Source organism: Crocodylus porosus, unplaced genomic scaffold (genome assembly GCF_001723895.1).
Source record: "Crocodylus porosus isolate Cpor-Errol unplaced genomic scaffold, CroPor_comp1, whole genome shotgun sequence".
Taxonomy (NCBI): domain Eukaryota; kingdom Metazoa; phylum Chordata; order Crocodylia; family Crocodylidae; genus Crocodylus; species Crocodylus porosus.
Window position 1 is genome coordinate 43,277,338 of NW_017728909.1, and position 25,964 is coordinate 43,303,301.

Consider the following 25,964-nt stretch of genomic DNA (forward strand, 5'->3'; position numbering starts at 1 on the left):
TCTAGCCCTTAGTTACATAAGTTTTTATGAGCTTACCCCATTCTTCCATATGCTTTGCTGTATTTTGGATCTATTGCTATTGCCCTCTTGCAATCCTTTATTGCTTCATTGTACTTGCTGAGCTTACTTTGAGCAGCAGCCCTGAAACAGGAAAAAAGTTAGCACTTCATCAAGAAAATAAAAGTCTGACAATCCAGATTTAGATGCCACACAGCCAAATTCTTAAAACTACACTAAAACCTTAAGCACATGCGTAATTCAATAGGCTTCTCCGAGTCTCCGTAAAGTATCTCAGCTTGCTCAAAACCAACGATCCTGGTCATATGCTTAAAGCAAGCATGTGCTTATTGTACCTTGCTGGAATAGGCTTTGAAGAATATAGATTCAGTTATATAAATACTTTGAAAAGTCATAGTAGTGTAAAAGCATATTAGAAAATCATTTAATATTTCCATGTTGGATTGCGTATGGCTATCTTATATCCCAGCTAAATTATGTCTGTAGTGGCTATATATACTACAAACCAGTTTGCAAAGCCTCATCTTCCCAGGAACCTAAATCTGCAAAAAGTATCCACATTCTGCTGTAATACTCTGAATGAAGATTCCCTAACATTTCTAAATCTTTGATTTATACTTGTACCTTTACACTGGAGAAACCAATTATTTTTATATACCACCTGTGACTTGAGACTAGAGACTAGGCCAGGCCACAGAGATTCATGTTCAAGCTTTCCCCAATGTTTGCAAGGATTCAAAACATTCCAGCTTAGGTCTTGTCATAGCTAAAACAGCATACTATATAAAGAATATTTAATTCTGCAAAGTATCCTATGCTACTTTTCTATTAAAGCTGCTTTACAAAATAAAGACCATTCTTGCTGTGTCCCCTGAATTGGATGCCTTGCCAGGGTTTGATTAAATTACTGCCATTCCTAATGGATTGTGTTTATTGTCTTTACCTACAAGGCTGCTTAATTGCAGTGTCATGTAATCAAGGATAGTATTTGGCTCTGTGTTTTAATTGAAATGGTGAAATACAACTAAAATATAATGCACTATAGCAATAATATTTGTTATAGTAAAAACTTGTATGCATTTCATTTTGAAGTGCATACAACAGCCAAAGAAATATAGGCCCTCACTTTGTATATTATGTTCAGTTCTGATCAACTCATCTCACAAATTTACTAATTTAAAAATAAACAAATGTCCATCGATGAAAGAAAAAGTCCTTCTGGTTAAAGAAAAGGTCCCATTTGCTACAATGGATTCTGGATCAGATCTTTATATAATTTCTATTAAAAAAATTTAAATTGCTTTAAAAAATTTGTCAAAACATGTCTTGCCAAAAAGTCCACACTATGCAGTTAATTAAGACAGATACATTTAAAACATATCAATCAATCCCTTTTCAATTTGCATTACCAAACTGATGTCTAATGTAATTATTTTCTGACAAACAGGACATTAACTTTACCTTATTTTTGATATAGCTTACAATTTTCTCCTTAAAATTTCAAGTTTAGCATTTTGTACCTGTTGCAGTAATAGACTGCATTATTTGGATCCAGTTCTATGGCCCGTGTATAACAATCCACTGCAGCACCATAATTTTCTTCTTTCATGTGATTATTACCTGAAATAAATTATAATCTTAAGTAAACTGTGAAAATAAATTGTTACATCTAAAAGATAAAAGACAGAACTTAACAGCTATACTACACTACTTGATAAAGCAATCATGACTGTGGCATCTTCTGCAATTTATTTTCAGAACAAGATTTTGTATTATAACATGGAACAGAGAGGTATACTTTTTCGACACTTTTGCTCTATAATGTAGCACGACACAAAATGCTGAGCCTTCTACCTTCATCTCATGAATTTACATACTTACCAGACAATTCCCTGGTATTAAGCAAGAGACCAGTTTGTTAGTAGTTGGTCCAGTGAGCTGTACAATAAAAACAGATCAAGCGCAATTCTGGACTGTTTGTTCACGCTATTCCAACAGGCCCCGCAACAATGTGCTGCATGCTTTCTTGATTTTAAATACCCATAATTTGCCTATCCTGTAAGCATCAACTAAGAATCTGAAAATAAGAACAACAAAGCTGGACATGTGAACCCACAATCCTACACAGCTCTCCAGTAGTTCATTCACAGAAACTGTGAAAAAACACATAGCAGTGGCAACCTAAGATTACTAAAGGTAATCTTCTTAGCACAGAAGTTGGTCAAACTGAATACCAGAAAGTTGGTCAATTCTGAATATCAATTCAAAAGCTGGTCAATTCTGAATATCAATTCAAAAGCTGGTCAATTCTGAATATCAGAATTTCCTATGGAACAAACACTTTGAGAGTTTCATTCCCAAGTGAAACAGAACTAGAAATTTAGAAATGTCCTATAGGAGAAAACTATGAAAAATAAACTGCTGCTTTAGGGGGGAAAACCCCCCCAACTATTTTGGTTACCTTCCCCACTTCCTCCCACACAAAAAAAATGGGGCAGTCCAGGGAGTCCTGTCAAAGAGGAAGGGATGCCATCAGCTCTGGGAGCAACATGACAACAAAAGCTCTCAGGCTGTCCCAGCTATGCTGCAGGGAGCCTTGAAGGCTGAGTCTGCATGGTGCAGTTGCTCCAGAACGTGCAACCCCCAGTTGCCTGGCAGGTTTCAGCTGCACTGTCTTTGACAAAACACTCAGCTCTAATGAAAAGATTTTTAGACCAAAATGATATTGCTGGAAGATTCCCAGTCACATCCCTCACCATCAGCATCGCTGATGCATCACTAGTCATTGTGGGACCCTTTAAAAGACTAGAAATGCTTGTAGACATGAAAAGGAAAGCACTAAGCAGAATCACAAAAATGAAATGAAATTAGTATACTTGTATGAAAGCTGGGACTCCACAAGCTCCCACCCGTTCAGGAAAGGAAAAAGGTCAGATTCCACATGAAAAGACATACAAAACTGAAGAGCTTAGAAAACTGATTATGGTAATAAAAAGAAAAACAAAAACAACTATGGAAAAAAGGAGTGCTCCACAAATGGCAGAGGCAGTGATGATCTGACATGGCTCCAGAAGCTATTGAGCTCTGTGAAGAAAACCTTCCATCTTAACCACTGGGTAGTGAAGGGACCAACAACCATACCCAACAATCACAGTATATTTTTAGCTCTGTAACCTTATTATGTACAAGAATTGTTTGACAAATTAGCAAGTTCACTTCCATCTTGGAAGGAATGTACATATCTGACATATTCAAATGAGTATAAGTGGGACCAGAGCTTAGTAAAGGTAACTAAGAGACAGTATATTAATGTGGGCCATAATGTCTGTAAAATGAGTGACAGACTTAACTGAAAAGTAGCTCACACGTCTCCATTAGTCAGATCAGGCACCCCCCAAAGCTGAAGGGAAAGCAATGGTGGTTCAACATGTTGCTTTAAATGTAATAACTGCACGGGCAGAAAGTAAGCCATTCCACACAGTGCAGCAGGACAGCTCTGACAGAGACACTGTACAGTGAGAAGTTCCAGTCTTGGACACGGACTGGAAATGCCAATTGTATTTTTGTAGTTAATATTTTCACTATTAATGAAAAATGACAATATTCTTATTTCTACTGGCAACATGTCATCAGTGAAGTTCTCAACAGTTACATAACAGACCTCAACTAGGAGTAGTAATATATTACAGGTAAGTGAAAGGGAAAATAAAGTTCTATGCTCTCTGTTTATGCATCTAATGTAACAATGTTCATCTCATTTTTAACAAGAGTCTCAGTCTATGCACCATTTTTTTGGCTTAATCCAAAGTGTCTGTAAACATAAATCATAAGTAATAAGACACGTGCAAGTTTGCCCATGTAAAACAAAAAGCCTAGCTGTAATCAGCTGAGGAGAGACAGAATTTGTGTAAATGTATCATATCAAGGCCCTTTAAAATCACAATCTCTGCTTCTGTTCCTGAAGAGAAGATGGTTTGACATATGGCTAAATTCATAGCTGGGATAAGTGAGCATCTGTCTTGCTTCCCTCAACTTTGAACTTGACTCAGAGCACATAGATGCCCAGCCAGAGGTGCAAGTTCTTGCTGAGGATATACAGTTTGGGATTCTGCACTAGAGAAAGTAACAATGATACTTTATTTCAGTGACAGAAAACTTCCTTTAAGATAAAGAACTTTAGGGATGAATTTGGTCTCCTGGGACTGAAGCACTAATTATTTAATACTTTGTATTGTCCACATACCTTAATTAAGGTCAAGTCTACCCTAATAACTTTATAAACCCATGCATAGTTCCATCTCCAATGGAATTACAAACTAATACATCAAGTAATAAAAAGAGGGGGAAAAGGGATATAATTAAAAATACATTATTTTTGTCATTTCAAATATTAAAAATTACTGAGGGAAAATAAAGCGTCTATCTTCATTTTTTCTCATCATAATTGGCATCAGAACAAAAGAGGTAGCTGAGGAGAGGGTTAGTAGTCTGATGAACGAGTTCAAGCTACCCCATGCATAAAGGATGGTGTGGAAGAAGGCCTGGAGATGGTTGTATAAGAAGGTACACAAAACCGGTGGTTGTGCTGGAGCACAGGAGGCAAGGAAAGCTGACATGAAAAGATCAGGAAAGGGTAGAATTGCAAAGGGCCTTGACCCAAGACATTTTTTTTTTACTGACAATTTGCAAACCTTTTACCAACATTCAAACATTTTTCCTGACAAATATTTTTACCAACACACATTTTACATAATGTAAAAGTAACACTTCTGCCAAGCCATGGACAGCAGTACCAAGGGCCCCATTCAAATGTAAGGGTTTAACATCAACTTTCTAAATCTGACTCAGGCCTCCATCCAGAAACCTGAGAGAACAAATTTCACCTGGGTGTTCTAAAGTGAACAAACTTCACTGCTAACAAGCACTGTTCAACTAAAACAGGGTTTATTAGAGGGGAAAATGGGATAAACATGTAAACTGAGAGAAAACCTTAACTATTAAACATTAAGTGAAACCCAAACAGTTAATAACCTCGGTCACTAGCAAACCAACCAAGGTGAGCTACCACCTACCCCAGATGACTGGGAAGAGAAATGCACCCACAGCTACCATCCTAGTGCTATAACACCTAAGCCAGCCGAAAGTGACCCCCTGATAATAAGACTGTAGTACACAAATAGTAAAACAGGTACAAGTAGCCCCCAAATGTTTGAACTTTGCAGTCTAATGTGGGTATGTTTCAGGGGCCCTAACATGCAGCCCAGCCAGGACTAATTGCCCAGTTGGTTAAAACTGCCAGAGGCTATAGCTCACTGGTCACCAACCAGTCGATCTCAGTTGACCGATTGATTGTAGAGCCTCTGACAGTCAACCTCAGTCTGTCAGAGGCTCTATGATAGGGAGCAGCAGGACACATGTGGCTGGCCTGAGCCACGCCCCCTGCCGCTCAGGCCAGGCAAGTAGGATCCAAGCCCAGATGGTTTGTCCAGGAGGTGGGGCGGCAGGGTGGAAAAGGGCAGTAGATCCTGGGGTGCCCTTTACTTACAAAAAGTGATCTTCACCTTAAAAGGGTGGAGACCACTGCTCTAACTGGTAGCCCCACCCAGGCTGATGAACCAGCTGGCCACTGACAAGGCTTCCTGATTGGCTGCTGGGGAGAACCGCTTCCCAATTCAAGTCCACCTCTCGCAGCAGACTGCAGGCCAGCCAACAGTTCTGCCTCAAAATCTATGGTGGTAGGCTCCACTGGATCCTGTGTTCTTGGATCTCTGACTCCTGAGGTTGCTTGGCTGTTTCTGGACTCTAGCTGTTTGGAAATTCCTCTTGGTTTTGGTAACAGAATCTCTGCCTCTAGAACCCTGATTCAGCCTGTGACTTGGACTATGCTCTGGGAATTCCCCCTCGGTTTGGGTAGCTTGGACTCCACCTCTGGCTTCAGAACCTCCTCCAGTGGTCTAACCACTATACCAGAATGCCTGTGACCTGGTCTTTATAGTATGCCTCAGTGCATGAAGCTGATTGCTTGGGGCCATGCACCTCTGCCTATCTTTGAAATGAGCAGCTCTTACAGGGAGGTGAAAACTGACAGGATGCAGCTCCAGCACATTGCTAGGAGTGGGGGGAGCACAGAGGCTCCCATAGGCCACAAAGCCCTGATATCGAACTCCCTGTAAGACACTGATCTGCACTTCTACTTGGATACAATGTGCTGCTTCTCTATTCGATATGTCCATCAACACTGGCAGCCAGCCTCACTCCAATGATGGATCTTGATCAAAGTCTGTTGTTTGTTTGCTTTTACTCATAACTTTTTTTAACTGACAAATACTTTTAGCCTTATTTTAGGGGCAGTTGATAACCCTGGCCCTGAAGACAAGGGCATGAGACTTAAATTTGGCTGGGGGGAGGGGGAGGAACAGATGCTTTTAAGGCACCTCCAACAATTTCAGTGACTCCAACATCCGTTCTGTTATTTCAGATAAGCTAGTTATCTGTAAGTGAGGCTACCCATTGATCTGGAATGGGTGCTGCTACAGAGCCCCATCCTAGAAGGCCCAATGACTGCAGGTGTTTGGTAAAGTGAAATACCTTTACCAGTGCTATCATATTAAGTATTTCCAATTAATTTCCACTTGGGACCTAACCAGGTTTGAACTCATATCTATACAAGTGAAAGGTTAATGACCCACTTCATCACCTACCAAAGCTTGTCTTAAGTATATCTTGTAAGGCCAGCAGCTGAAAACATTATTCCTTGTCATCTGCAACAGCTGCAGTTGACCATTTAAAATGACAGAGAAACCTTACGCTCATTTTGAAAACTAGCCAGGTTTTTACCCATTTTATTATACTGAATATTTTCCCAGAGAGATTTCCTCTTTCCAAATTTGAAAACATATTAATTAGAGTTTTATATGGACAAATAAACATCCAGACATCAAAATGGTTATTCAAAATATAGTATAAAAGCATTCAACCAACATGTTCTACATATTTGTTACTGGTGCTAGCCTTTTCTCACTTTCAGTACTAGATCCTATCAAATACATATCAAATTATGGTTTTAAATTAGACCAGTGCAAAAGAACCTTGACATGGATTTTTTTAAAGAGGTAACTGCTTTATGTGGGGAAGTAATTATTTTACCATGATTTTTCTCACATTGTAAAACTTTGTTTTATATAATAAGGGAAAAATCCCAACCTAATTAATTCAATTAAAGCTTTGCTGTTAACTTCAACAGGGCCAATATGTTACCCAATACATTTTATACTCAAACTTTCATATAACCCATAACATAATACATAGCAGCAGTTGGCAACCTTTCTTGGTGGTGGGCTGGTATCATCTAGCACAAGTTCAAGGAGGGTCAGTACTTGGACCCAGCCACTGCCACTGTTGCTTCTTCCTGCCACCCAGAGACAGCATGGGCAAAGCTTCTGGCCACCTGGCAACAACGCACACAGTATAAGAAAAGTCCCCCAGCTGATGAACATCACTGAAGCCCCCTACTGTTGAAGCCCCTATCTCTGCAACCCAGATCCAGCCCACAGGCCATAGGCTGAACTGTACTGGCAAACACTGGAAGCTGTAATGCGCTCAAAATCCAGTAACTGATAAGAATCTCTGTGACTAAGATATGCAATCATAGAATCATAAAGTAGGGTCAGTGATTCTACGATTCTATGTTAATTTAGGACTACAAGGTCATAACCTAAAAGCCCAAGATTGTGTGGGAGTTGTGTGGCCCAGATGCAAAACTGCTACCAACAGTACTATGCCAACACATTTATAAACTTGAACACCCCCCCAAAAAAAAACTACAGTAAAAACAACAGCAAGAAACAGTTACTCCTTTATTAGTTGCATACCTTCATCCTTCAGCTGGTCAGCCTTTTCAACATCTTCTGGCAAAGGATCTGAGAGAGGCAGCAAGTCATTCTGTATACATTACAAAGAGAGAATGGCAGATTCAAGGGTAGGCCCCATTACAATATGACCAGTGACCACCATCTGGGGAAATGTACACATTTTTTAGAGATTCCACCATTCTTCCTTAAGCTGGTGAATAATCATGCATTTTTTTAGTACACTGAAAGACAAGGTGGTTCACTCCTTGTCAGAGTCCCACACTTATCCTGTTTTCCTGCCTTTCATGGGAATTTTACTTTCTGTTAGGTTTTCACATTGTTTTGATTTGTAAAGCACTTTAAGATTCCATACTGTATTCACAACCTTAAACAGTTAATGGTAAAGAATCTCAGGAAAACGCAGAAATTTTTTTCTTATGCCTCTTATTCTTATTTTCTTCTTAATTGTTTTAAGGAAAAATAATTATTTCCTCTACACATTCTTCCTATATCCAACATTTTCATAAATTTTAATAGTTTGAACTTTGAAAGCCAATTTTAGGCCCAATTTGTATAGACTACATAGGGCATACCTTAAAAATGAAACTAGATTAGAAAAGGCAGCCTCGGGAATTGTTAAATGTCTGAATGTCACTCAGGGAAAGTAGCTTTCATGTTAGAATGAGATCTCTTCTTTTTCAGTAACACATTACATACAGTTGTACTTTCACTAATTATTTCATGTCAGAGTCCTAAAACTATCCTGTTTTCCTGGCTTTCATGGGAATTTCACTTGATCATTTCTTTCAGGTTTCTACATTGTTTTGACCTATATAGCACTTGAAGAGTTCATACACATTCACAACCTTAATCAGCTAATGAAAAAGTAACTCAGGAAGATTAAATTAAATTCCTACCTTGTGAAAAGAATTTGTGAACATCTCTATCAAATGCTGTGGTGCTGCAAGATGAGTATCTTCTAGCCTAATCTTAAAAACAGTCTCCAAACACTGAATCGCAACTGAAAAGAGATGACAGCATTATTATAAATCACCAAGTTTTCAACACAAAAATATAAATACAACGAGTGCAATTAAAAGTAGGAATCACTCTTGCCATCTTAGTTATCTTGTTAAGCCTATTTTTTAAATTAAAAAAAAAAAATTTAAAAATCAAAGAACAGTTATTTGAACCAGGTCTTCTAGTAGAAAGAAAAAACAAAACAAAACAAAACAAAACATCAAGCCTTCCTTCTTTAACGGTCTCTCTTGTGGGCAAGAATGGCAGATGATTCATAATATCTATACCAATGGTTCTCAATCTTTGTAGACTCACACACTTCCATAATTTTTGTAAATTAAGCAGTTCCCCATTTGAGAGACTAATTGATTTATTATAGTGCTCATCTCCCTGCACAGGGGGCAGGTAGTAGAATCAGAAAAGTGGCCAGGTAGGGTCCAGCCTGAGCCTGTGTCCTATTTGCTTATTTCCTCACACCTGTGGTACCCTGGTTGTGAATCAGTGGTCTATAACAGGGGGTATTGCAAGCTATGGCCCACAGGTCAGATGAGGTCAACAGAACCCTTGGATCCAGACAGAGATGTGGAGCAACAGCTGAGGGCTTTCTCCCAATGCCACCACAGGGACAAGTGCCAGGTGTGGATCCCCTCTCCAGGCTGCCATTGAGACAAGTGGCAGTAGTGGCTGGGTCCTAGCTCATGCCCACTTCTGACATGGGTCATTCTGACCTGCAGCCATATAAGTTTGCCTACCCATAACCTATACCCATTTCTCTTACCACACTTAATTTCTTACCTAATCAAACTGAATTTCTTTTAATGCCCAGTTGCTTTTGATTTTTTTTTTTCATTTTTAACATAGAGGGATTATTAAGTAAATTACAACAGATAAGAGAGACTAAGATATGCAGTAGCCATATTACTTGGCAATACAAAACACAGCAATACAGAAAAACCTAGATATTTCTATATTTAGCATTAAACGGTTCATATTTATCAGAGGTCCAGCCAAATGACAAAAGACAAGCCAAATCCAAAATGAAAATATTTAAGTAATCCTTACAGTTTTCAAATGGATACATTTTGTATTACAAACCAATGCCCTGCTTACAAATAAGCTACTTCATTAGTCACAGGCTTGTATCCTGCACAGAAATCTGTCTGCAAAGTCCATATGTTCACATAATGTCCCACTGATGGTCCATATAAGGATCCAAAGAAGTGATTGGAGGAAGGAAGGAAGGAACCTGAAGACACTTAAGAACACTTGGAATTAACTCATGCAAACCATTCCATCAAAGTCACTAGAATTGCACATAGAAGTGAAGTCCCCAAAATGTGTAAGTATTTGTACATTTGTTAGAGAGGGAGTTTAATTATTTTATTTTAAGATTAGAGGGCAAATATTTGACAGTGTGTGGAAATCCAGTGTCATGGTTCTATTTCAGGCAGTGTTCTGCAATGTTAGAAAAATAAAATATTTACCAGGATCTCTTTTATTCTATAAGAATAATGCAGGATCTAGGCTTTACTCTTGTTCCTGACATTATCCATGAAGAAAACAAAACTGGTAAACTGAGTGTCGTTCATCCTCCCAATGAAATAAAGGGGACCATCAAGCCAATTATTTCTGACTTCAATTACAATCTTATCTTTTGAGGTAAAAGAAAGATACATTATCCCACTGAATTTCAATGTAGTTCATCCTCTGTGAAAAGCCAACAAAATTCAATTAACAATACAATGAAATGTGTTAATATTAGTGTCATAATGTCTGAGAAATCAACAACATTTGGTATCCAGTTTCTCCTGAGAACTTACTAGAAAGCATTTCCCATCACACATTTAAAAATCAAGGTTTCCTCTAACGGACAATCCATCATACTTATTTTTAATACTAAAATAGTCTCTGTTTTGAATACGTCAACTTATGTTGCATTCTTTCAGGAACATAAACCACACTGCAAAACAGATCCTAACAGTTTCATTTTTAATTTTCTGACATTTTGGCAGAAAGATATTAAGTCTATAGTTCCCAGCTCCTCATATTTTATTAATCTTTTTTGGAGGAAAGATTTCTGGAAAGTGTAACAGGGATCAAATTATGATTCAACAAAAATATCACTGGAGATCATAACAGAATTTGTAATACCAGACTACATTTCCATGGTAATTGGTTATTATAGCAGTTCCCACATTTCTCACTTAATTGAAAAACTGAACACAGTCTGAATATTTCTAATTCCTTTGCGCAAGTTTAGCAAAAGTAGTACTCTTATGGGACAAATCAGAAGAAAGGAATTATGGTATTTCACACGATAAATCTCATGCTGCTGCATAAATGGTGGACAAAACAGATGGCTACAAAAAAAAGTAAACATAAGATCAAAGAAGCAGCATCTTCGAGGTGGGAGACACTGATCACCTGACAATATACTGTAAATATGTTCTTTTAATATACAAAAATAATTATGGTGAAATCCTGGTTCCATGAAATCAGTGGACCAAGATGCAACTATGTACAGTACAAGTTGTTTGTTTGTTTTTAAATCTAGAGCAGGAGGCTGCTTGTTCCTTTTCCTATTGCCAAATGGTAGGCATCTCCCAATTGCCTTAAGCTAAAATTTGTCCCAGTGCAGAATGTCAGCAAGGCTTGTCATACCATATAAGCTGTCAAAGTACTGATTCTTGAGGGTGCCATGGCATTTTGGGTTGCCTTGAGACCCTTTCCCTATGCAGGGAGAACACAGAATTGTAATAAAGACCATAGCAGCAATGACTTCCAGCTACCACCAAACTGCTGGCATGTCTATAGGCCGGCAGCAACAGCTTTTATTTTTTTCCCCCCATGCCTCTCTCCACCAGTAAATCGGAGCTCGGGGCTGCTGCTCCAGTTGTTCCACCTTAGCTATGGTGCTTGAGAGAACAGGTGCAGCCTGAAGTTCCAAGTAGCAAACAGACAGTTCCACTTCAACAAAGCCATTTACTGGGAAAAGGCAACCCAGCCAGAGGTTCTCTCACCCTTCCAAAGGGTTAAGCAGTTTCTCTGCCCTCAATCCAGCCCACATAGCCCAGTTCACCCCCACCAAAAAATTGCTTTGCTGTTTGTTCTCTTTTCAATCTGCTCAGTTTCTGAAGCCCCAAAGCTACTGCACTGCTCTATGTCTCCTAACCCTCTCCTTCAGACCCTTCTTTCCATTACTACTGTGTCTATTGTCATATTTATTTCCCTCCATTGTGTACACCCCCTGAGAGTTACTGAAAAACCATTCAAGTCCTTGCTGATGGATGTGTTTTTTGTGAAGTAGGCCAAAAACTCTGGCTTCACCATCTTTAAAACCCATTCTTTTCCCCTGTATACATTAGTTAAGAGCAAAGACACAGTAGTAACAGACACAGTTAATACAAAAATATTACAATAAACCCTGTAGTCCATCACAATAAATTGTAAATTTCACCCTTTATAACACTGCCCCTTACCACTGGAATTAACTTCACTTACCACCTAAAATGGTCTACAGTTAGGATGCCGGTTATCAATAGAAACATTTTTTGAAAAGCACGTGTTACTTCTGTTTTGAGAAAGCCTCTCAATGGTGGATTTCCCCACACCTATGGTTTAAGTTGAGCTGGGGGGGTGTTTTTGCTTCACACTCTCGCCTGCAAGGTACATAACATACCCACAGAAAGCATACACTCAATTCTTTCCTCACTTAGGCATGCATCTGATTTCATTAAGAGCTATTTCCACATTCTTGGGCAAGACTTGGTTCAAAATTGATGTAACTTGAGATAAAAATAACTTCTGTAGGGAAAAAAGGGACAGCTCTTCAGATTAGATTGGATCAGATGCTGTATACTGTATAATGAAGCATATGGTACCATATTTCTGTCAGTATTCTTTACTAAAATTAGGATTTCATGTCTCTATTAAGACAGCTCAATTGTGAAAGTGTTTGGTTTGAAATTTGATAATTTACGTCATTAGAAGTATTGTAATCCCTTCTTGTTCATAAAAAAATATGTAAATTGCTGGTTCATTTGTCTCTCACAAACTATAACCAAAATATAGATCAAATAATCAGTTAACCCTTCTTGGCTACCAAACAGCAAAATGTAAAAACCTTATTATAAATTAAAAATAAAATTATGGAGAAGAAGAAATTTGTATTTCCAAAAAAAAAAAAAAGTAGTAATTTTCTTGGCATCAGTGAAAAAAGGTCCTCCTAAGACATTGGTATATTTTTAATTTATATCGTTACTTAATAATTACCAAATGTACTGAATATTTTGAATACTGCCGTTTATCTAAATCTTTCAACATGTTTTGGAAACAAGTTGAACAAAATATTTTCTATCTGCAGAAGTAATATTATTACATAACTCATTCAGCAGAAATCATGCTCAAGACGTTGTTTATGCATGAAACGAATCTGTGGTTGGATTATATGTGGTTTATACACAGACCTACTAAATCAAATTCTAATACTGCATAAAGAGTCAGCATGGGAGGGTTATACCAGTCACAACCTGAAGACTTTCAGAGCCCTTTAGGAAGACAAAAGATACTCGCCCAGAGTCCTCACCACTGTGTGGTGTCTGGAATCACTGTTAAACTGCCTTCTTCATTGTCACTTCTCTTATAACCCAATAATAGTTGCCAAAAATATAAATAGTGCTCAGCAAATTCATTCATAAGGTCACTTAAGCCTTCCTTTACATAGTACATGAAACTCCAGGTAATACTAACAATACCCCTGCTCTACGGCTGATCATTTTTATCCTCTGTTGCTTGCCGCTAAGGCCGCAGTTGACCTGAACTGTTTTTCTTCAGTGCTTTTTAAAAAAATGAAAGCATGTACAAACTGGGAATGAAACTGGAGAGAAAAGGAACTAGGTAATTATAAACTGAGGAAGACATGGCAATAGCCTCAATGGACAGGACGGTGGTATACCCAATTAGATTCTTCAGTGGATTTTAAAATATCTGATCCTCAAGAATAAGGTAAAACAAAATCCATAACTGTAGAAACTTTTAAGATCTATTAAAATATTAGAATCAAGAGCCTTGAAGGTATTTAAGATCTTGACCTATGCTGGGGGGGAAGAGGGGAAAGACAGACTAAAAAACCTTGTTTTCTCCTCTTCTTAGTAAGAAATGTTCTAAAACATTTCACAAAGTTCTTCAGATTTTGTGAAACCCAAACTTCTCCAATTTCTGACTCATAACTGGCAAAAGATAAGCAGAATGAGAGAATATTATCCTCCATAAGCAGTGGGGGCTAACCTTTCTGGCAGACATGCCACAAAGTAGCCCTGCACTCTCACCATTGAAGTGCCACTCCAAACCCTTACTTTGTCTGATCTGCTGCTCTGCTTTCTCCTTCTGTCCCTGTGCTTCCTGCCCAATTTGCTGCTCTGCTTCCAGCTTCCTGTCCCATCCCCAATCTGCTGCATGCCACACACAGAGGCTGCCCATACCCCTTTGGCAACCCCTAGCCACCCCTCTCTACAGGATACAAATATAGATTATTGTGTTTGATCAATAACAATGCTTTTCTGACACACAAGAAACAAAATATAGCCTTTGTATCATTACAGCCAACGTGAAGAATTAGTATAATTCATTCCCACTGGTTGACATGTATATTGTGACAGGGAAGCAATCTAGTGTATAGATCAGGGGTACGCAACATTTTTTGGGTAGAGTGCCAAAAGCACCTGCAACCTCAACTCATAAAATGTTGTGCCAAGGGCGGATGGTGTGGGAGCCATAAGGGGTCCAATCTTTGTTGTGGCAGCACAGACCTGATCCTTTTCCCACCATATACCCAGAGGCATGCGTACCAAGCAAAATGCCTTCGCATGCCACACTCTGGCTCCCGTGCCAGGGGTTGCCTATCCCTGGTATAGATAAATGGTTTCCTTACTTACCTTCCAAGCTTTCTTGTTCATCTGAAGTGAAAGTATCCAGCTGACTCTGTTCTCTCAGGAAATGGATGACTGCATATACAAGGCGTTTGACAGATGACATTTTGTGAGTTTTGAACTTCACCTAAACCACAGAAAGGTTCATATTAGCTGTATACAGAGAAACTTTTAAAAATCCAAAAAGGATGCCTTGCACAATCAACACACCCACTGCCTTGATCGGGGTTTGGGACCTGCATTATGTATAGAGACTGGTCCTTTGTTTAAAAAAAAGCATGTTAGAAAAAGTCTCTCTAAACATGTATAACTTCCAGTTTTTTTAATTAAAGCCAGAACAGACCATTTTAACAATCTAGCCTGACCACCTGGAAAACAGGCCAGAGGACCCCTGGGTTAATTCCTGAAGGGATCAGAGTTCAGAACATTTCACTGGAGCAGGGGTAGGCAAAATGTGGCCTGCCAGACCTTTCTATCTGGCCCACAGGGCCCCTAAAAATTTTAGAAAATTAACATTATTCTGCCCCTGGCTGCCTGTCACGTGGCCCTTGATGGCTTGCCAAAACTCAATAAGCGGTCCTCTGCCTGCAATAACTCCCTGCCCATGCACTGGAGGGAATTTAGTCAAATATTTTGCTCAGGAGGTGTACTGATTTAAAGGCCACAGCTTGGGGAGCAGCAAGCAACTTGGTAAAAGCCAAAGGTAATTTAAGAGATACCAGTGACACAACAAAACATCGCTCCATTAGCAAAGCCACTTCCAGTCTCTGACACTGTGCTACAGAGCGGTTTCTATTCACTTTGGACCCAAAATTGGAACAGGGTGACATAATGCAAACTTGTGATTACTGCCAGTGCTCACTCAGGCCCTGGTTCGCATAGAGGCTCTGTGCGCGGGGGCGGGGGTGGGAACTGCCCTTCCAACTTTCTCGGAGTTGGTCTTACCATCCCCAACCCACCCCACCACCAGCCAGATTTTTAAAGGCACAATATTCAGCTCCGCGCTGAGGGCGGGGAACAGGCTCTTGGTCGAAAAGGGGCTGCAAAATAAGGCATTAAAAAATCGGTCTCTGTGGGAAACGCTGTTGTTTGTGCGAGGCTGGGCAGGCCCCGCCGCCAGCGGAGCCATCTTAAGCGACCCCCGAGGGCCGGCGGCAGAGGCCGCTCGGCGGAAGCAAGACCCCGGCGGGCGGGTCTCGCCTCAGCCGCCCCAGCCCCATTGCGGCTCAGCCCTCAGCAGAGCCACTGCCAGGGGGCGGCGGCCGGGCCTCGCCTCGCCTCGCCTCCGCTGTCGCCGCTCGCGGGGAGGTGGAGGTCGGAGCCCAAACCCCGCTACCCTGCCCGGGGGCAGGCCACAGCGCCCTGTCCCGTCCTGTCCCTCCGCCCCGAGCGAGATGCCGGGCGGCAGGGGCCGCGGGTCTGGTGCCCTCTTACCGGGCGGGGCGGGGCGGAGCCGGTAGCAGCAGCTGGTCCCAGCTCCCGGCGGCGGCGGCGCTCGCTGAGGCGCAAACTTCTCGCTGGCGCCCAGGGTCCCCCGCCCCGCCCCGGCCCACTGCGCGGGGAGTGCGCAGGTCCGCGCCGCACGTGGCCGCCGAGCCTGCGCCGAGCTCCAGGGCCGTCACCGCCGCCGCCCCATGCTCGGCCGGTGCGTCTGCGCCGCGCGGACTGCCAGCAGGTACCACGGCCCCCGGGCGCTGGGCAGGGGGAAGCGCCGCCGCCCGCCCCCGCCTCTGCTCTGTCCTGCCCTGTCCGGGTCCCGCTCCACGCGGCCTCCGCTTCCTGCAGCCCGGCGCTGCCTCCCTCGGCCCCGCGCGGTGGCAGGCTCCCGCCCGGTGACAAAAGCGGGGCGGCGGAGAGGAGGGCGCAGCGCGGTGAGCGCGGGGGAGACAAGCACGAGCCCGGCAGGCGGCCCGCGGGGCTCACGTGCGCCGAGAGACTTGACAGGGGCGGGAGGGGCGTGGTGGGAATTTAGCCCGATCGCCGCGGCCGGGCCCCGTCCCGCTCCCTGCCCCTCGGCGCAGCCGGCTCGGCCCTGCGGAGACCCGGCACCGCCCCGCCGGGGCCAAAGCGGAGCACGACTGGTTTGGACAGCCGGGCTCCCGCCCGTGCAGATGCCAGACGGCTCTGGTTCTGGCTCTGGCTCAGTCCGCGGCCGGGCTCGGTGTCGGTCGGTGGCAACCGGGTGCCGTGCTGGCCGCGACCTGCCCTGTGCGCCCGTGGCCACAGCGAGTGGAATGGCTTTCCTGCCCTCCCCTGCCCGGTGCGCCGCCCAGGCTCAGACAGACTGGGCCTTTTCTGATTACAAGTAAACCCTGAGACTGCTAGAAACAAACAAACAAACAAGAGTAAAAGGAAAAATCACTTTCTTGGTTTACTGCGTGCAGATCCAGCCCTTTTGGGTAGTCGTCTTCACTGTTATTTGGGGCCAGAAAGGAATTGTACCCCATGGTCGACTGGTACGTGGGGGTGGGGGTTGACTTCCTCTGTAGTAGGGGCCTGGTCCTCTACCCAGCACATCCTGAGCATGTCTTCACCTTTCACAGCAGCAGACCCTTGGCTGCTGCCGCCCCCCTGCTTTACCTGTGGTAGGATGTTAGGTCTGCGTTGTGTCAGGGTTGACTGTAGTTTTGCTGAGAGTGGATTTTTATAGGATGCTTTAGATTGGGATGATTCTACCTCAGGCCAGGGGATGAGCTGGATGACCCCTGGAGGTCCCTTCCAGCTGTACTTCTCTATGACATGATTTCTTATTATCAATTTCCTGGGTAGTTTTAATAGCGAGTATAGTTTTTCTGTATTTTAGAAACCACAGTGGTCAGAAGGACAGAGAACTGTAGTATCTGAAACCACAAGTTGATGGTTTTCCTTTGACAAAGGCTTTTGAATTCAGAAGGGTTTAGGCTTAATGTCTCTCCTTTTTTGCAGTTTTGTTGTAAATGGATTTTATTGTTTTCAGTTCCCTTTTTTGATTTTTTTTTCCTTCTCATTTTGTAAATACATCAGAAAGTAATATAGCTAGTTTTTATTGTCTCATAACTCCTTTGTCAGTCTTTCCTGAGAGTACTCTCCTCTGATGGAGACTAGACTGCTCAGCTCGAGCAAGTCAAGAGGGAAGTTGTCCTCTTCAAGGTCACCATCAGGTGAGCATACATTTACACTCCCCATGGTAATAGAAATTCCCCCTTTTCTGTATTTCTCTTTTGGCAACTTTTAAATGAAATAAAAAAATCTCGTCTTAGAGTGAGTTTCTAGCAGTGAGAATTTATGATAGACAAAGCTGTGAGAATCAGAATATGAGACAAGGTTTCAAATGCTTTGAAATGTACAACATGACAAAATGTGAAGAAAAGTACACTGAAATAGAGACTAATTAACTTGGCATTCTGTTCTTTGAGGACATTCTCATTGAGCAGAAATTCATTGGGGTTAAGTTGGCTGAACTTTTATAAATGCTAAAGGTGTTGTGTCCCTATATATCATGTTGCTATAACCTAGCTAAGATGTGTTGAAAGTGTAAATAATTGAGGGTGGGTCATTACTAGCCAGAATGGGGCCGAGTTTTCTAGCAAACTAGTGATGATAGAACATTACTTGTGTGTGTTTCTTTGTGAGGTAAATAGGTAAGGAGTCCAAGTGGTGATTAGTAGGGGTCTACCAAACTAAAGGAGGTTGTCGGCTGATTTTGTGGGCAGATCCTGGGGCGGGACGCCTTTTTTGCAGGCCCACTGTGGGGGCCAACCCCACCCCACCCCACCAGCCATGCCTCTGATTGACTGAGGGGCCCTGGTAGTCCTGTCCTTCTGTGCAGATTGCCACATGCCCCAAAACCCTTCCCCAGGCTTAATCCAATTCATTAAGCCATGGTTTCAGGCCATCCCCAAGTGGCAGGCTCCACAATTTTGGTGGGCTCACTGCAAAAAAGAAAACAAACCAAAACAGCCCCACACCTGGCCCCGCAAAAAAACCCTAACTGGCAAGCAGAGAAAAGACTGGAAAGTCCTGTGGTCTTGGAGCACGGGCAGAAGGCGGAGGGAGACCCAAATGGGACTGCTCACCACAGAGGACATGAAGGCAGCCTCTGCACCTCCTTCTGTGAACAGCCCTGCCTTGCCCAGCTTCCCCTCCCCCGTCCTCTCTCCCACCCTCTCTCCTCCCCATTCCCCTCATGCTCCAAGTCTGCAGGGCTTCCCAGTCATTTCTCTGCTTGCTGGTAAGGTGTTTCTTTTTTGTAGTGAGCCTGCCAAAATCATGGAACCCACCCATTTTCATAGAGCCCTCCTGAAATCAGTTTCCACAAAAATCATGCAAGCACGGTTTTGTTGGTCTTAAGTGATTAGGTGATCCAAGCTGTTTAGGAATCACCTAAACTAGTGAGTGATACTAAATAGTATCTTCACCAAAAAGGAGTGATGCTCTTCAACATGCTTTCTTCTGAGAACTAGCATCCCTTCTGTCTTTTCTTGGTTCTGTTTTAGCTAACTGTTCTTAATCTGTCAACTGATCTTATCCCAAGTACTGGGCCATCTTGGTGGTAGTGGTGGACAGATAGGTATATTGCATATTGCTAGTACTAGAGTCAATGTAATTTGATCAGTTCATGGAAATATTGAAAAGGACCATAGTTTCATAGTTGATGATCTGCTCAGGTCCTTTCCGACCCTACCAAGTCCAATGCCCTGCCATGGCAGGAAAAGTACTGGGGTCAAATGACCCCCGCAAGGTATTCATCCAGCCTCCTCTTAAAGACCCCCAGGTAGGAGCCAGCACCACTTTTCTTGGAAGTTGGTTCCAGATCCTAGCCACCCTGACTGTGAAGTAGCGCCGCCTGATATCTAGCCTGAATCTACCCTCTGCCAGCTTGTGACTGTTATTTCTAGTCACTCCTGGCAGTGCTCGGGGGAACAGTGACTCCCCCCTGACTAGTTTGTAACCGGCCACTAGATCCTCCCTCAGCCTTCTGTTGTGGAGGCTGAACAGGTTCAGGTCCCGTAGCCTCTCCTCGTAGGGCCTGCCCTGCTGCCCCCTGATCATGCAAGTGGCCCTCCTCCGGACCCTCTCAATGCTGTCCACATCCCTCTTGAAGTGCGACGCCCAGAACTGGGTGCAGTACTCCAGCTGCGGCCTGACCAGTGCCACATAGAGGGGAAGGATCACCTCCTTGGACCTGCTCGTGATGCATCTGTGGATGTATGACAAGGTACAGTTAAGTTAGCCTTCCTGACCACGTTCCTACACTGTCGGCCCATGTTCATCTTGGCATCGATGATGACTCCAAGATCCTTTTCTGCCTCTGCACTGACAAGAAGGGAGTTCCCCAGCCTGTAGGTATGCTGCTGGTTCTTCCCCCCCCAGGTGCAGTACCTTGAACTTGTCAGCGTTTAAATCCATCCTGTTCTCATCCGCCCACCCCTGTAACCTGTCTAGGTCCGATTGCAGCCTATTCCTCCCTTCTAGCATGCCCACTTCTCCCCACATCTTTGTGTCATCTACGAATTTGAACAGGGTGCTTTTTACACCCCCGTCCGAATCGCTGATGAAGATGTTGAACACTACGGAGCTGAGGTCCAAGCCCTGGGGGGCCCCGCTGCCCACATCCCTCCAAGTCAAATAAGACCCAGCCACCACTACTCTCTGGGTGCGGCTCTCCAGCCAACTAGTGACTCATTTGACTGTGTAGGTGTCGATGCCACAGTCTCCTAGTTTTTTAATGAGAATGGGGTGAGAGACCGTGTCGAAGGCCTTCCTAAAGTCCAGAAAGACTATGTCCACTGCTACCCCTGCATCTAAGGAGTTGGTGACCTGGTTGTAGAAGGCCACCAGGTTGGTCTGACGGGACCTTTCTCTAATGAACCCATATTGGTTGCCCCTAAGCATAACCGCTGCTGCTAGCCCCTCGTGGACATGTGCCAGGATAATTCTGTCAAAGAGCTTACCCAGGATCGAGGTAAGACTAATTGGCCTATAGTTTCCTGGGTCCTCCTTCCTCCCTTTTTTTGAAAATGGGAACCACATGGGCCCTTTTCCAGTCCTCTGGCACTATGCCAGAGCACCATGAGTGTTCATAAAGTTGTGCCAGGGGTCCTGCGATGACCTCTGCTAATTCCCTCAGCACTCTGGGGTGGAGATCAACCTGCTGATTTAAATATGTCCATTCCCTCCAGAAGTTCCCTGACTAGGCCCTCACTGACCCTGGGCCTGGGTGTGCCTCCCCTTGATTCTATGGGGGTCCCAGTAGGGGGAGAACAGATGTTTAGTAGAGAGCTGTAATAACCAGACCCTGCTAATTGCCCTAAATCTTGAACTCAACTGTGGGAAGTTGGTGAAATTTAATAAAATGTGATGACAATGACTACAATGAGGACTTGATGGTAGGGTTAGGAAAAGGAGATGAGCTCAAGCAAGAAAGTCTGGTGATACCACAGACAATACTGCATTAAATTCATAACTTCTAAGCAATGAGAGGATAGAAATGAAAGTCAGTGGATCAAAGTTAGCATATCAAGAGCTTAGGGAATGTTCTGCTCCCATCAGTACTACTACCACTTTTTTTGGCGCTTTAAAAAGAGCAAGGTTCAGGTTTAAAATGATTGCTCTGAACTGGGGGATTTTCAGAAGAAAGACTGACAGGCCCTTCTTCACTCAAGAGATTCAGCCCTTCATGAAGAAGCCACTGAAACAAGAAAGACCTTAAGGTGACACAGGTGATATCTGGTTGCATCTCTCCCTTGTATAAGGGAGATAATTTGAACCACCTGTAGCCCTTAGATTTTTCCCAGAATCACTGCAGTGATAACCGCAAGAATTAGGTTTAGGTAATTCAGATGTACGCATACTCAGGCAGCATTCTCCAGGAAAAAAAATTGTACAAGGAAACTCAGGCTATCACCACAGCTATAAAAACAAAACAAAACAAAAATCTCTGTAGCAAGTCACCTAAGTCACTTGGTGAGTGCAAATGTATGCTTCTACAGGATTAGTATTCCTGTTAAACAGAACACTAGTGGAGATGACATCAGTAATTCATAAGGCGCCTTAAAAGCATAAATCCTCAACTTGCTACTTCTACTGTTTCTTACTGTTTCATGTTTAGCAGTGGACCAGATGACTCCACATGAGAGCTAAAAAGATTGCTATTTAGGATATCATTAATGTACCACACCATTAATCTGGTTCCAGGTAACTTGTCTCTCTGGCGGAGAATGGTATGAAGTGAAATGAGAAGGCTGATTAGTTTTAAGATAATGATAACGATAATGTTCATCCATAACACATCCATCAAGTGTGGACTCAGGAAAAGGTTCATGATAGCTAGAGATGCCCATGTCAAGGGGCAGTCCCAATACAAAGCAAAAGACATCTCCCAAGAAGGAGAGATCAAGAATTCCAGGCATGCATGTGCAATCCCAGACAGTGCCAGAAGTCAGACAGATGAATAGACAGGGAGGGGCAGCGAAGACTTCAAATTAAATCGTCCAATAACAAAATACAGTTGTTTCAGGAGATGTGGTCTCCAAAATATGTTTCCTTTGTTTGTGCTTATTCTATTTTTTATTACAATATACTCCATTCAAGAGTGTAGCTTCTGGATTGAATAAAAGGCAGTATACTTCCCTTGGAGTATATGCCTACCTGAGTACAGTGTGAACAATCAATGCTCATTAAGTCTACAGGCTGTCAGTGCTTTGATATTAGCAGTCCTGAAATTGATTAACTTCCCTCTTTTTCAAGCCTTCTGATAGCAGCCAGGACAGTGACTATTAGAAGCCTTGAAAACACAGGGAACAAATCAATTTCATGGCTTCTAATATCACAACACTGTCAGTTCTCTGGTATTAGTTTGCCCCCAAATGACTAGTTTGCCTCATTTTAAGGGCTGCTAATAGTTATTGTTGGGACCGGTATTAGAAGCCTTGAAAAATGAGGGGAAATGACAGCCATGAAACTGATTAATTCTCCATTTTCAAGGCCTCTCTAAACCAGTGGTTTTCACCTTGTGGTCTGCACCCCCCCAGGGTCCAGAGATTGTCTAAGGGGTCCACAAAGATAACTATGATCAATCAAAAGTATGTGAATATTCATACTTACAATTCAGAGGGGTCTGCACCTCCATTCAGATTTTCCAAGGGGATCCACACCTCCATTCAACATTTTTTAGGGGTCTGCTAATGAAAAAAGGTTGAAAACCAGTGCTTGAAAAGTAGCCCTTTGACAGCTAGTTCCCCTTCATTGTTTTTGATGCACATAAGCCCAGAGCAAAATTAAGTTACAAAACAGACAGTGGGACTGAAAAAAGCTATGCATTTAAGCAAGTTATGTACTGAACTGGTAAGCAGATACAGTGTAAGCAATGAGAAACAAATTGGGACTGGCACTGTTTTGCACCTAAGTGAAGTGTGTATTTATCTGTTATGTACCTGTATTTCCCTTTATATTCTGTTTTATTCTGTGTGTTACTTGGTTGTGTTTGGCTTTGTCCTTGCAAAATAAACTGCCGCTTCCAGTCTTAGATTGTGAACAGAACTGAGATCATTACAATTTATTTCAAATCCAAGTAAAAATTGAGATGCATAAATACAGAGACTTGAATAATCACCATCTGTTCTGAAACTTAGACTTGATAATAGGTAACCATGTATTATATGCAAGTGCCACCGGCTGGTGGGTGTTTGATGATGTATTTTGTGCCTAGAATGTTTCAGGCAAGCAAAAAATTAATATAGTCTTTTACCCATTTCTACATCAGATCTTATACTTGTCATGGATTCTTCCAAGGAAACACTTGTTGGGCCCTCTAGCGTTGTTTGGTCTCTGGATACTGCCTGAAAGCAGCCCAGGCAAGGCTTCTTGGGTAGGAGATGCAGTAGGGAGTCCTGATTACTTCAAGCTCTATAACACAAGCCTTTTTGTCCCTTACCCTATCCAAAGCCCTTCCTCAGAGAGCTACCTTCCAGTTTGGCTTCTGAGACGGACTTTACCTCTGCAAAGGGGAAAGGAGTACAGTCCAAGCTCCAAGGAACAAAACAGACATTTCCTCTTCAGTAAGAGTCACCCAGGAAGGAGACCCTGCTCCCTCCAAAGGATTAAGCAGTCCCTCTGTTCCCAGTGCAGCCCAACTCACACAGCCCCCAAGTAACTCGGGTATTCTCTCTCCAGTCCAAACAGCCTGAATACATGTAAGTAGCCTGACTTCTTTGCTTTGGGCTGTGCAGGTCTGAGGCCTTCATCCTGCTTTTCAGGCTTCTTCATTGAGAAGCTTTCCAGAGTGTTTCTTCCAAAGGATGAGAACCAAGGTCACCTGAGTCATCAGGTCTTTTCAATTCCTTTGTTGCTGGATGTCCATCTCATCTCTCCAGCTCAGATCTAGCAGGAGATATATTCACTCTTCTTTCCCTGTATACAAGCTAGTCAGGTTAATGGAGACACAAAACATCATTACAAGATGAACCTTTTTAAAACAAATGTTAGAATAAAACCCATAGCCTGTTGTAGTACTTTGTTGCATATGTGGTCTTATGGCTAAGAGTTTATTAAAATCTTCTTGTGCTTGTCATTTATTATGTGTTTGACAGTACTTAGGTGTAATGTTGGGACTGGCTGCTGACAAGGCATTCAGCACAGATATAGAATGAGGAAGAAATGGGAAGTGGTACTAACTCTGGTAGTTGTTTTCTTGTTGTTGTTGTCATAATGAGCTGTACCCTTTTTTAATTACTAGCCCAGTAGGTGCAGTTAGATTATCGAAACTACATGAATACTTTTGCAGCGATCTGAGGAATATAGCTTGTTTAATTTTTAATATAATGAATAATATACACATTCAAGCATGACATCTAAAAATCTGTTTTTGCCCTCTAAAGACACAGAAATAATAGTCCTACAAATTTGTTATTGCTTTTAATATAAAGACCAGGAATGTCAAGTATAGCCCTTTATAGCTTTTGGAAAACTACATATAGCAAGTTAAAACTAAAGCCCTTGAAAACTGAGGGTCTTCAGTCCCTGTGATCATCATGAAATCTGGAGTAGCCAAAAGTTTTATAAAGTAAGGATGTCAAACACAAGGCCCATAGCCTGGATTTGGCTTATGGCAGTGGGTCATCTGGCCCACAGAGTTTCTCATAGACTGGGTCACCCGTCTTTAAAGGCCAGATTCGGCCTTTGGAGCTTGTCACTGCAGCTGCTGAAGCCCCTGCAGCAGTGGTGTTCATCCCTACTTTTTCAGCAAAGCTCTGGGACCCAGGGAGTTAATGCTGCTTGCCTTCTCCCTGTACCCCACTTTACCTGTAACCAAAATGGGGAGGGGAGGTGAGTTAGTTGCCCTGGAGTCTAAGACTGATGGCAGGAGAACAGAGCAGGCAAGTAGCAGCATTATTTATTCTTTGGGTTCTTGAGCTGCACCAAAACAGCTGTGATCAATACCACTGCCACAGCGACTGAAATTGGCTCATGGGTTACATGATTGACAATTTGACAGTGGCTGTGACAGAGATAAACCTTTGGCTTTGGAGCTGAAAGAAGAGAGTGAATGATGCTGAGGAGTGAACAATGCCGATTCTGGTACCATTCAGGCATTGTGAGTCCATGTTATGACAGGGAAGACTGGGAAAAATGGAAAAAAAATCTTTTTCCCCCACTTCATTCTGCCTCATCAGAACAGGTTGGGTCTTATTTGGAAATGTGTGGTATGTGAGAAAATAGAGCATGATCTGAATGGTTGACAGAAATGGGGGGGGGGGGGGTTATTATTGCCTTCAGTCCTTTGACTTAACTAGCAAACCAGAGTACATAGGTGGTAGATAATTCCAAAGGAACCTGAAATTGCCCACAAAGATATCAACAGAATTTGAAGATGTTGTTATATACTGTTGTCTGATATTAACATTTGAAAATATGTTTCAAACATAAATTTTAAGTTCTATGATCTAGAATATCAGTGTTGTTGTTTAGAGTACACTAAAAGCATGGGATCAGTTGCTTAAATATGACATATACAAATGTACAGGCATACCTCGGAGATATTGCGGGTTCGGTTCCAGACCACCGCAATAAAGCGAATATCGCAATAAAGCGAGTCACACGAATTTTTTGGTTTCCCAGTGCATATAAAAGTTATATACACTATACTGTAGTCTATTAAGTGTGCAATAGC

General features: G+C 42.5%; 2 protein-coding genes across 4 annotated transcripts in view; one reads left to right on the forward strand and one right to left on the reverse strand.

Annotated features, from left to right (window-relative positions):
* Window positions 1-16,301, reverse strand: part of SGTB (small glutamine rich tetratricopeptide repeat containing beta) — a 31,975-nt gene extending 15,674 nt beyond the window's left edge. Inside the window, exons 1-6 of one of the 2 annotated variants that reach the window (XM_019532152.1) lie at window positions 16,250-16,301; window positions 14,822-14,942; window positions 8,786-8,889; window positions 7,890-7,959; window positions 1,539-1,638; window positions 37-141 (exon numbers count right to left, since the gene is read on the reverse strand). In XM_019532152.1, the coding sequence (XP_019387697.1) occupies window positions 37-141; window positions 1,539-1,638; window positions 7,890-7,959; window positions 8,786-8,889; window positions 14,822-14,921 (479 nt within the window). In that variant the 5' untranslated portion in view covers window positions 14,922-14,942; window positions 16,250-16,301. The remainder of the gene's footprint in view (window positions 1-36; window positions 142-1,538; window positions 1,639-7,889; window positions 7,960-8,785; window positions 8,890-14,821; window positions 14,943-16,249) is intronic. The other variant, XM_019532153.1, reaches the window with a different exon arrangement.
* Window positions 16,302-16,387: 86 nt separating this feature from the next.
* The window catches only part of NLN (neurolysin), a 79,170-nt gene continuing 69,593 nt past the window's right edge, over window positions 16,388-25,964 (forward strand). Inside the window, exon 1 of one of the 2 annotated variants that reach the window (XM_019532141.1) lies at window positions 16,388-16,490. In XM_019532141.1, the coding sequence (XP_019387686.1) occupies window positions 16,450-16,490 (41 nt within the window). In that variant the 5' untranslated portion in view covers window positions 16,388-16,449. The remainder of the gene's footprint in view (window positions 16,491-25,964) is intronic. The other variant, XM_019532142.1, reaches the window with a different exon arrangement.